The sequence below is a fragment of the Bombyx mori genome, chromosome 16 (assembly GCF_030269925.1).
Source record: "Bombyx mori chromosome 16, ASM3026992v2".
In the NCBI taxonomy this organism is placed as follows: domain Eukaryota; kingdom Metazoa; phylum Arthropoda; class Insecta; order Lepidoptera; family Bombycidae; genus Bombyx; species Bombyx mori.
The window spans coordinates 9,646,228-9,658,385 of NC_085122.1; the positions used below are offsets into that span (position 1 = coordinate 9,646,228).

Genomic DNA, 12,158 nt, shown 5'->3' on the forward strand with positions numbered 1-12,158 from the left:
AAATTTAAAATATTAACTTTTGAGATATATTTTCAGTGTTAATTAGCAACTGAAAATTACTGGAATTATTATAAAATGGGTGTAGGTAAGCCTCAAAACTACATGTATATGAAAAAACGTATTTGACAAAATTATCGACGTGTGCCCTTTTCGAAATTGCATATTCAATTAGTTTTAATCGTTAAGATTTTTATAGTGTGTACAATAGTTAATATGTAATGACAATAATTGTTTAAGTGAAATAAATTTTCTGACATAAAATGGTAAATTGCGTTTTTTTTTTAATGCACGGCTGTCGCTTTTCTCTATAAAGAAGTATTTATTTCGTGATAGTGATAAGGTTATCCGTCGATAACTCGATTAATAAACTCCCGCCGTTTTTGACTTGTGTTGCGGCATTTCACATTCAACATTTACGTAGGTATGTTTAAGACTTCACAAATCGGAATTAGTATGAAAAAAACCGGCGAAGGTTAGTTTTGAAGTTTTAAAAGCACTTCTGGGTCCCAAGAATTGCTTTCTTGGAAACATTTGATGTGTATGTTAAGTAATTAGACGTTTAAAATCATGAATATAAATTAACATCTAACGGCACACAGCAAATGGAACTACGTGCCGCGACGGCAAACGACATGACGCTCTCGTGCTGTCCGACCAACCAGCAAATAAGTAGAAGAAAAAAAGGCGTATAATAACATCCCATTTTTTTTTCTTTTTCTTTATTTTTCGTTTTTTTTTTAAATATTATTTTTGTACTTTATATTTATTTTTAATATTTTATTTATATGTCAATTATTTTATTGAAAGATATTGGTAAAGTAAAGACATTATAAAACATCTTAAATAGCACCCCACCTTTTTTTACGATTAGGTAAATGCTTTTTTTTTTCTTAATCACAACTTCTTTCTGGGAACTTACAGAAAAAAAAAGTTTGTACTTTTTTTACGAGCCCCATCTTTTAATTAAAGTTTTATGGATGAATGTGTTAAATGTATACATAATTACACGTGTCTTATTATCATTTGTTATTTAAGATAAGTGAAGAATGTATGAAATTATTAATTAACTTTGATGCGTGGTGGACTCTCGTCGAAAAATATATGTTAAAATAATACAAACAAAATCAGTATAAATATTTACTTTAATTAACTCTAACGAATGATTATTCGAAGAAGTCTTTAGCTTTTAATCTATTCCTTTTGCACACATTAATCTGCAGCAAGTTGTCGGTGAGATTATTTTCTATCATAGTACTGCTGTTGTTCACGTTGCCAGAGTCGGAAGGACGGGTCGATGTTGCCGTGTTCTTATTCGTGCTCGGTGTTGCCACTAACGGTCGCCGTGTTGGTGTTCGTTTCGGTGTTGCCGCGTGCGATAAAATTCCCATGTCGTTTGGCGTCAGCTTGAGTCTCGGTGTTAGTAAATGTTTCGCGGCTAATTTCCTGGCCGCCGGCGACATGCTGGCCAGGCGCTCGGTGCTCGTTCGAAAACTAGACAACAAAGGAATTTTATTAATACGCTTTCATTAGCTTCAGACGTATGTATGTTTGTAACGGAATCTTTGAACACGATTTTGACTCCCTTCAAAATGTCGGATTAACTCGAAGTTTGGTATACTTATTAAGGAACGATGATAATTCAATATTAAAATAGTACATTTTGCACCAAGAGAGAAAAGTAGGGCATTTCCTCCTACTTGTGGCAATTTTACACGCGGGTTGAGATGTCCAACTTTTTTCCCGCGGTGCACATACTATTTTTTTCTCCTACCAGGCCGAATAGAAAGTTCGTGGAGCACCGAGCCGGGGTCCAGGGGCGAAGCCCTGGTAGGGGGTAGGGGGGCGGAGCCCCCCCATACTCATAAAAAACAATTTAACTGTTTTTTAATTTTTAAATAAACTACTACTAATTGAATAAGAAATGTCTGATGAACTCATCTTTGTTTAATACTTGATTATTTTTGATTGCCTTTTGTTTATTTCACTTTTACACTAAATACAATATTGAAAATTACCCGAGCACAACAATGGCGGAGAAGGAAAGTACACAGGTAGGAAAAGTTACACTTTCTTTCCTGTACAGCGGGAGAAAAAGTAGTAACGCCATCTATCGTCGAATAGCAGAAGCTCGAGAACGCTCGTGAAGTGCAACGCCATCTATTATCAAATAGCGGAAACACACATCGAAACTTCTCGACCTGCCAGTAATATTCTCGATAATTCTAGGGATGTCGACTGTAAAAGCGTTGCAGGGATGCAGTTAGTAATCGGATCTACTCGAAGCGGAAGAAGCAAATTACGAAGTGTTCTAAGTATTAAATAAGAGTTTTAATTTGTATTTCGGTGGAAGTTCTATTTATCTCGAACCTCAGCGCGTAACAATACTTCCACTTCTTTAAAAATACTAGTGGTCCCCCTGTAGTTGAAATTCGACTATATTTCACTGAAATTATAAGTTTGTGCACTACTAGCTGTACCCGTCCGCTTCGCTGGGCATTTAAAATTAACATTATTATTTATTGTCATTATTATTAGGGAGTCCAACACTCATATAAATATTAGCCTATCCGTTAAGTACATATATTTTCTACATGGATACAAAGTTTCAAGTCAATCGAATGCACGGTTCAGTAGTTATAACGGAACATCCGTAAAAACCACTGTAGATTTATATATTAGTATAGATGTTGGTAGATACCTCGGCGAGGGCGGAGGTATCCTCGGGGTGGTGGGCCGCCTCCTCTTGGCGAGTTGCTCGGCGAGCTGCAGCGCGATACGTTCCCGGGCGCCGCCTTCCAGCATCTTGTACGCCACTCCCGCCCCCGCGCTGAAATACGGAGATACCCTCATTAACATTGTCTACTGCGATTTTTTTTTAAGTGAAACTTCTTTAGAAGCGTTGTGATTTCTAACTCGATGAAACGAAAAAATAGTCCATAGAGACACAAACACATAAATGTATAGGATTCAGCCGGCGAGAGAATGAGATAGAACGCATTAGACGTTCTCGGTCTCCTCTTTGTGCGACTCTTCGTAGCATCCCCACTATCGTCTACTAAACATTGTCCATATGTATGCTCCTGTGTAGTGGGATAGTCAGTATATCTTATCTATAACTTTCCCTTCTACCGTGTGTGACTTGCACACACACACTTTTTTTTATGATTGAGTGTTTACTTGTGGCCTGGAGGCCTTTCCAGTTTCACAAGGACAGGTGGGCGAGCAAGGGCCAGCCAGAAGGGGCGGGATTTGCTAACAGCTACCCGAGCGCCTGCAAGGGAGACCCAACAACTTCAGAGCAGCTGTTTGAATGAATCTACTAACGGATCGGAATCGCGACCCGCTGAGAAGATGCGACGAGAAACTCAGTGGGTTGTGTCTGACACCTGGATCATGACTCATCCAAACATCCAAAGAAATAAACAAATAAGATATATCGATATTCAAGAATTACTTATTCCAATAATTTTTGATAGTTACGTTTCGGTTGGAAGGGCGAGGCAGCCGTTGTAACTATACTGAGACCTTACAACTCATATTTCAAGGTGGGTGGCGGCATTTACGTTGTAGATGTCTATGGGCTCCAGTAACCATTTAATACCCATCTAAGCTATAAACAAAGTTTATTTAATTAGGTCAGTGTAACTTACGCAGGTAGCGGCGTGTCCCCGCCGTCGAGTCTGAATGGCGTCCCCTCGATGTGTCCCCACGTCATGAGGGGGGACGCGCCCTCGCCGGGGCGGGGGGACGAGGTCTGCAGTATCGGATAGCGCTCTTCCTTCTCTGAACTCAAACTGCTGCCGTCCACGCCTATCCTGCCGTTTACTGTCGCGTCCTGATATAAAAATGACGTGGGACACCGGATAAGAACGAAGTTCCTTATTATAAAAATATTAATTTTAAGTTCTATTCGAGGTATAAAGAAAATAAAACTGGAGGTTTCGCAACAACCCACGGTCATTCGGTAACGTGCGAACTTATTGTGGTACAACACTTCATTCACGGTTGTTTGCAAAAGAGTTAGTGTATTGCGCAAACGAACGCTCTGAGATCGTGGTCAATGAATGATAAAAAAAAAGTATTTTTTGTACGTTATTACAAAGTTAGGTTGTACACTGTGTGCATTACTAATAAAAATCTTACGTTACGGACGTTTTTTTCCTGGTTACGGTATTCCTCCGCATCGTCCCATAAGGAACTTCGTTTCAAAACATTAAAAAGATTACTTTTGTTTGTCGTTAAGGGCATCGACCTGAGGACTTATCAGAGAGTTTTAATCCGCGATAAGTCACTGTTATAAAATACCTAAGACGTATATTAATTCTAAGAAACAAGTTCTTTGTAACGTGAAGGAGTAATAAATACCATGTAATAAAAAACCTGAAATCCACCTAAATTATAATTTGGATAATCAAAATTAGGTAGGGCATCTTGTGAGTCCGCGCGCACGAGTACCGCAGCCTAGTCCTGTAATCTAGGACTTTCGCGTTCCGATTTTAAGGGTCAAACAGTGGTTTTTCTACACAGTTGAGGCTTTGACCATGAGGTCTGGAACTATGGATGTGCGCGGCGGCATGCACATTGGAATGTCTCTGAACTTCAGTAAACAATTAACAGCAAATGGACTGTGAGTTCGATGAACCGGCTAGCTCATTAAAAAGAAAGTGAGTCAAGTTAACTAGGTTAATTATTATAACTTTTTTCTATGTATAAGACGAGAAACTGTGTGGACGACCTCACGGCCCACCTGGTGTTAAGTGGTAACCGGAGCCCATAGACATCTACAACGTTAATGCCGCCACCCACCTTTAAATATCAGTTCTAAGGTCTCAGTATAGTTACAACGACTGCCCCTTCCTTCAAACCGAAACCCATTACTGCTTCACGGCAGAAATAGGCAGGGTGGTGGTACCTACCCGTGCGGACTCGCAAGTGGTCCTACCACCAGTGATATAATTATTTTAGTGCCTTTTTTAATTATTTCTACTGCCCTAATAAGAATAAATGCCACCCAGCCAGAATAAATGAATAAATGTTTCAAAACAACACACACACAAACCTGATTCCTCGCGATGGCGCTTATTGTCTCTTTGTTCTTAGCGTAGTCGAAGGGTTGAGCTTTTAGCCTTGTGTTCTGGTGGACTAGTTCGGGCTTCGGCGGCGGGCGCTGGGACTCCGCCCCGTCAGGCACGTACATTATGTAATTACGAGCTTTGTAACGCCAAGTGTCCAACTACGGAAAAGAAAATTAACAAAAATTGATAATTAACAAAATATGTGGTAACAAATTTTACTGATATGTGCTCTCGTCCGGTTTTCCTTCCATATGTGGTTTTCGCCCCAGAGACACAACCCACTGAGTTTCTCGACGGATCTCCTCAGTGGATCGCGATTCCGATCATTGGCATTGCTGAAGTCCATGGGCGACGGTGACCACTCACCATCAGGTGGGCCGTATGCTCGTCTGCCTACATGGGCAATAAAAAAAAAAGTTTCAGTTGTGGATACAGCGAAGCACTGCTCTTGCCAGAGATGTGATTTCTCAGGTTAAGTCCCGTGTGCCCCCCTACCAGTCCGCGGGTGTAGAAAAAATATATATACATAGATATTTAAAAACAGTAATCATTTTATTGGAAACTTTTTTTAAATGCATGTACCTACTATACTGAAATACTTCGTGCTAAAAAAAATACAAGGTAAAACAAATTTCTGACTTTAGTGCCCCTCCTATAAAAACCTACCCAAATAAACAGTTACGACAAAAAAAAAAACTAATTACTTATACAAAAATTTGCTACGCAATATACAAATTACTCGTATGCGGTTGATATGAGTTTTCGGAGATGAACTCTGGTAGCATTAGTCTTACAAATATTTTAGGGTTTATTAGAAAGGTATTAGTAGGAGAGCTGGCACCAATTTTTGGGTAGGTATTTGAGGCAAGCTGAAAACTTGTCACACACCTCTCCTATTATATTCCAACACGGAATTGCAGACCTGGCTGGTGAGTAGCGGGGCTAAATCAACCCCTACATTTTTAAAAATATTAATTTTTTTTCCCCAAAAATATATTTGAGGCAATACGCAATTTATATATGTTGCAGTGTAATACTTAATAAATACGAAAAAAAATAAGCCAGACAATTTAATCGGGGTTGTAACATTACCAGAAGCGTGCAAAAAATTTTTGCAAAAAATTATAAAAAATGTTTTTGAGGCAGCTTGAAATTTTAATGGAGTGTTATTTATAGCTAAAAAATAAGATTCCCAAAAAGACAGATCATTTCGGTAGGGCTTTCTACCTGCCAGGTGATCAAACAAATAATGGATGGGTACGGGCTTGTACTGCTATAGACAAGCTGTAGTAGTTCTGATGAAGAATCCACAGACGAAGAATGATAATTTATATCTGACGTGAAATGACTTTTATTTATTTCTAATTTTTTTATACTTAAAATAATTGTACCACTGAAGAAATATAATATTTTTATAAATCTAGTTTTGCGATTTTATATTTTAATCATTGGTTTTTTTAATACGTAACCCTTATTAATTTTAAGATGAAAAAGTTTTAAATTTCCGTATAAATTTTGACTTGGAATACTGTCAGAGAAAAAAAAAACAATTTTTAATTTTGAATGTAGGGGCAACAGTATGAATAATGTACAAAAATTTTTGGAACAAAAATTGTTGAAAAAACTTTTTTTTTTTTTATTTCTCTTCAAAAAATAAATATTTTTACGGAAATATCAAATATTCAAAACAATTCAGTACGTTTAAATTCGCATTAAAATTGGTAAAATAACTAATTTTTTAAGATAAAAAAGAAATCACAAAAATATGTCCCTCTAACGTCCATAAATCAATACAATCACTTTTATGCAAAATGTATTTAGTACAAATTCAGAAAGTTTTATATTTTTTACTCCGAAATTCTAACTAGAAACCTCATGGGTTATTGTAAGTCACGTGGCCTCGCTAGTGCCAATAGTAACGCGGCAAGCAAGAACGAAGACAGCTGTCGATATGCGCTCTCTCTCACACTACAGCTTGTCTATAGCTGTACAGGCCCGTACTCATCCATTATTTGTTTGATCACCTGGCAGGTAGAAAGCCCTACTGAAATGATCTGTCTTTTTGGGAATCTTATTTTTTAGCTATAAATAACACTCCATTAAAATTTCAAGCTGCCTCAAAAACATTTTTTATAATTTTTTGCAAAAATTTTTTGCACGCTTCTGGTAATGTTACAACCCCGATTAAATTGTCTGGCTTATTTTTTTTCGTATTTATTAAGTATTACACTGCAACATATATAAATTGCGTATTGCCTCAAATATATTTTTGGGGAAAAAAAATTAATATTTTAAAAAATGTAGGGGTTGATTTAGCCCCGCTACTCACCAGCCAGGTCTGCAATTCCGTGTTGGAATATAATAGGAGAGGTGTGTGACAAGTTTTCAGCTTGCCTCAAATACCTACCCAAAAATTGGTACCAGCTCTCGGACTATATAGTCCGTGCTTAAGAATAATAATCAAATGTCTTACTTCATGTGGCCTTTCCGTTTGATCAGCTTGTTGTTCTATGGAGGGTAAAGCTAGTGCTTCATCTGCGAGTGTTGCAGACGTGATCTCGGCTTGAAGCTGCGATGCTATTTTATTTGCACGCTTCTTTTGCTCCAACGATATAACTCGATCGTAGCTTTCGTTGTCCTCGCTCGTGTGTTTGGCCAGAAAGGAATCTGTGAATTTTTTACATATCTATATATTAATACGTAAAGCAAAAACTTTGTATCCCTTTTCACGAAAATTGCGCGGACGGAAGAGTATGAATTTTTCCACACTTATAGAGAGTATAGAGAAGAAGTGCACAATGCTAATATTTTTTTTAAATAATGCATAAAAGATACATTAAATCAATAAAGAAAACATTACACACACTACATACCATGTATTCAGTGCTGCCAGATGGCCGTGTGAATTTCCCCCCAACTTTTTTCTAAAACCCCCCGAAAATAGGCTTTTTGAAGAAAAAAAACCCCCAAAACAGTTTTTACTTATTTTAAAGAAGAAATAAAAAACCAAAAGGATTATTTTATTTTTTAATCAAGCTATCCCTCGATCATATTCACTTTCATTATTATTATTTAATGCTTTAAATAATAATAATGCTCGTTTTCGAAGTTAAAGATATTTAACATGTCCGATGTGGGAACAAAATTTATGCATCTATTTGGCAGTGAAAATCGAATCCTGAGAACCGCTTCGGCAGTTTCTATTGCTATTTGGTTGCATAATTTGTCCTTTATAATATTGACTTGTGAATAGTATATAATTATTCTAATTGTAATTGCAAATTGATACTCAAAAAACCTCCGAAATTTCTCCCAACTAACTTTTTCCCCCCGAATGTCCCCCCAAAGAATCTTTCCCCCCGATTTTCCCCCCCAAGGTCGAAAAACCCCCCGAATTTGCAGGGAATCCCCCCCATCTGGCAACTGTGCATGTATTTGACGCACATACGCATGCATACTATTTATTGTCAAACTTTTGTTCTTGACGTCTGTTGTCAAGTTGAGAATAGATTAAATATTGTTTGTCTTTGTTAATATTTTTTATAGTGAAGTCTTGACGAAATTTGTGATTATAGAAGTATAAAATACAATCATAATAGTGTACAAACTTACAATTCCAATTAATTATGGTCGAATTTCGACTACTGCAGGACCTCTAGTAATAAAAAAAACTTGTTGTGTTCTAAAACATGTGTATACCAAAACTATTATACATACACTAATGTTCTATATATACTAAATATTCCAAAATATAAAAATATATATAAGATCACTTTTTTTTTAAATTATGTTCAGGAAATTTTCTTAATATTATAACTTTGCATTAAAAGTTGACGGTAAAAGTGTGAAAAGCATAACTAGAATTTGAGAAAAGTGTTTTAGTAATCATAGAGCCTACATAGAAGGCAGGCAATTTTAAAATTTATTTTCAAAATCACTTGTTTCCTTTAAATGCATGTTATAAGTAAAAGTCTATAAGTCACTCAAACTGAAATGCTATTTCGGTCAGTAAGCTTACACAAACATACACAGCTTATTAATCATTATTAGTACCGCCATCTAACGTGAAATGGCAAAAATTATTATACAATTAACTAACAGTAGTAAGTAACAGGTGCTATCGGAAATGAATGAAAAATTATAGATATGAATTTAGTTATTAATCAATTTTATTCGAAGCGAAACCACAAACGGATTTCCCGAAGCGAAACGAAGCGAGTGAATTGTGATAATTGAAGTGTACCTTAGGTGTTGTATTAAATAGTTTTAATTAGTAATTCCGTGGGAATTTTTATTTATTCGGCTGTAACATTCAACAGACAAACAACTATTACAAACAAATATTATGAATTCGGGAGCTGTCCTCTCTCCTGCTCCTTTTACCGATATTTAAATTAAAAAATATTTACCTAAGCTGTGGTTATCAGTAATATCTGCGGTTTTGTCTTTAGTGGCATTTTTTGTTTGTCTGGGAGCATCCTCATTGTTGGTAGCAGGAGTGCACGGCCGGTCAATGTTTGGCGTGTCAAAAGTGGCTGGGGTGTTATCTGTAATTTAATTTAAAAAAATTATAGCCATAGGATCAATAACATAATATAACATAGTGCAATTACTGGTGGTAGGACCTCTTGTGAGTCTGCGCAGGTAGGTACAACCTCCCTGCATATTTCTGCTGTGAAACACTGATGCGTTTCAGTTTGAAGGGTGGGGCATTTATAGTTGAGACCTTAAAACTTATATCTCAAGGTGGGTGGCGCTTTTACATTGTAGATGTCAATGGGCTTCAGTAACCACTTAACACCAGGTGGGCTGTGAGCTGGTCCACCGATATCAGCAATAAAAAAAATTGATGATTAATAAGCATGACTTTCCTTTTCTTCTTGCTGCATCTGACATGAGTTTGTACAACCAACCACCTGCTCTATGACACACTTTTTGGTTATATATGCATATTATATGCAGCATATATCTATTGGCACGGTAGCCAGCGGCTTGGCTCTGCCCCTGGCATTGCTGAAGTCCATGGGCAACGGTAATAACTCACCATTAGGTGGGCCGTATGTTCGTCTGCCTACAAGGGCAATAAAAAAAAATAAAAAAATTTGCAATGTACCATAGTTTCTGTTTTTTTTGTGTTTCATTTGTTTTACATTTATTTATGTTTCTACAATTTGCATTTTATTATTTTAAACATTTTTGCTTTTTATTTGTTTTTCTGCAAATTCATAATTTATTAACAGACATATTTATTTACTGATCAATAAATAAATCACAGCATACAATTATACATAATTCAAACTGGTCAATACAAGATTCGGACACACATTTACTAACATCAATCACTAGGTGGGTTTATGTCTACATGGCTCACAGTCTACTCAGAGTTTATTGGTAACAAAAACTCATATATCCAATATATGTGCTGCCACTTTCATACATGTGGGTAGTCTCAATTATATTGCACAAGCTGTCCGATCCTTCAAATTGGAACACATGATTACTGCAGCATAACTAGACAGGATTATTACACCCATCCTTGCGGGCTGACAATATGGCCAGTAAAATCTTTGACTATTTACATAATAATTTCACACCCCTTACTACTTCGAGAACAACTGAAAAGTGAAATATTAGTATACTAACATGGTTCTGTAGGTGGTCTGTTCCCGCTATACTTTTGAGTTAATTCTCGAAGTCTCTGATAGTCTTTGTTTTCTGTAGCCTCCAAGTATTCGTTCTGTGCATTCAGTTTCTCTAGGTCAGGGAAGAAATCTCTTTGAATAATTTTTGCTATGCCCTGAAAATATGGCAACAACACTTTATTGTTTTTTAATGTCTTGTTAATTATATAAATAATTAAATAATGCAACAGAGCCTCTCTCTACGATCTGTGTTTTGTAAAATTCAAGATTTAAAAGAACATCATTAGAAATATAGCACAACTTACCTCCACATAAGCATCTTCCTCTAAAACCTTGCTCTTCTTCTCTGACTTCTGTTTGGGTATTTTTGGTACTTTGAACACAGTAGTCTCAGCTTTCAACAGCTTCATGTTCTGTAATGCTGCCTCTCCAGGCCTCATAGCGCTTCCTCCAGCTGACATTCTTTATAATGTTTGTTGCTTGTTTAATAATGTGCGTTTATAAAAATTATTTAAATAAACTACAGAAGGATATTTTTAGGGCTTTTAATGCCCTAATAGGTTCAATAATCTAGATTTCCTTTTAAGTATTTTTAATTTCTGTGTTGTAGTGTGAACTGTTGTGACACATGTCACACAGTTTTGTTGACAAATGTCAATTTATAAAGTGATTTTATGAACTGGTAGCTAAGACTTTTAAGTCGTGTCTTATTTTAATGTATATTCTTATTTTTATAAATAGTGATAATATGGAGTGAAATGAAACGAAGATGATTAATTTGAGACATTAATCAACTGGGACGAAATAAAATAAAATGAGATGTGATGATATGGGATGAAATATAATCTTAGTAAAATGGTGGTCATTTACTAAGATTTTTTCAGTATACTTTTTGGAGGATCCCGAGAAGTTACGTCCAGCGGCTTTGTTCCATTTGCTCACATTTGTGCACTTTCACAGATATTAAACAGTTAATAAACCACCGTTATTACACATTTAAACCTGAAGAAACACTAAATAGACAAATTAAACAAATCACACAACTTCACTCCTCGCGTTCCGACGGTGCGTACGGTAATCGCACGGTGCGTTCATTAGCGAACTCCTCTCCAAACGCAACATTGATATGCGAGCTGTTTCTGCAGCGTTAGTTCCGGGTCGGAACCCATATTTAAAAATCACTCGAATTTTCGAAGTATCCATCTTTCTTGTTTAAGCTGAATAAAAAAGCAGCAGAATGTTGCACATTTTTCAAAAAAAGAACCTCATAGGTACCATCTGAAAAAAGTTTCACTCAAAAATCTCAAACCATGAAGGCTCTATATCAATTTGAGTACATATTACAATAAAACGGCACTTTAATACTTTAACACCTATTGTCAATTATATATAACTAGCAACCCGCCCTCGCTTCACTTGAGGGACCATCATGTATTATTGA

General features: G+C 36.4%; 1 protein-coding gene across 1 annotated transcript; it reads right to left on the reverse strand.

The window, feature by feature from the left end:
- Positions 1–1,124: 1,124 nt before the first annotated feature.
- On the reverse strand, positions 1,125–11,792 carry LOC101745334 (splicing factor ESS-2 homolog). The gene is made up of 8 exons (XM_004926843.4): positions 11,023–11,792; positions 10,719–10,872; positions 9,485–9,622; positions 7,549–7,742; positions 5,060–5,233; positions 3,651–3,835; positions 2,699–2,827; positions 1,125–1,491 (listed from the first exon to the last, which is right to left on the reverse strand). Exons 1-8 carry the CDS (start codon positions 11,176–11,178, stop codon positions 1,164–1,166), a joined length of 1,458 nt encoding a protein of 485 aa, XP_004926900.1. The 5' UTR covers positions 11,179–11,792; the 3' UTR covers positions 1,125–1,163.
- Positions 11,793–12,158: the final 366 nt, after the last annotated feature.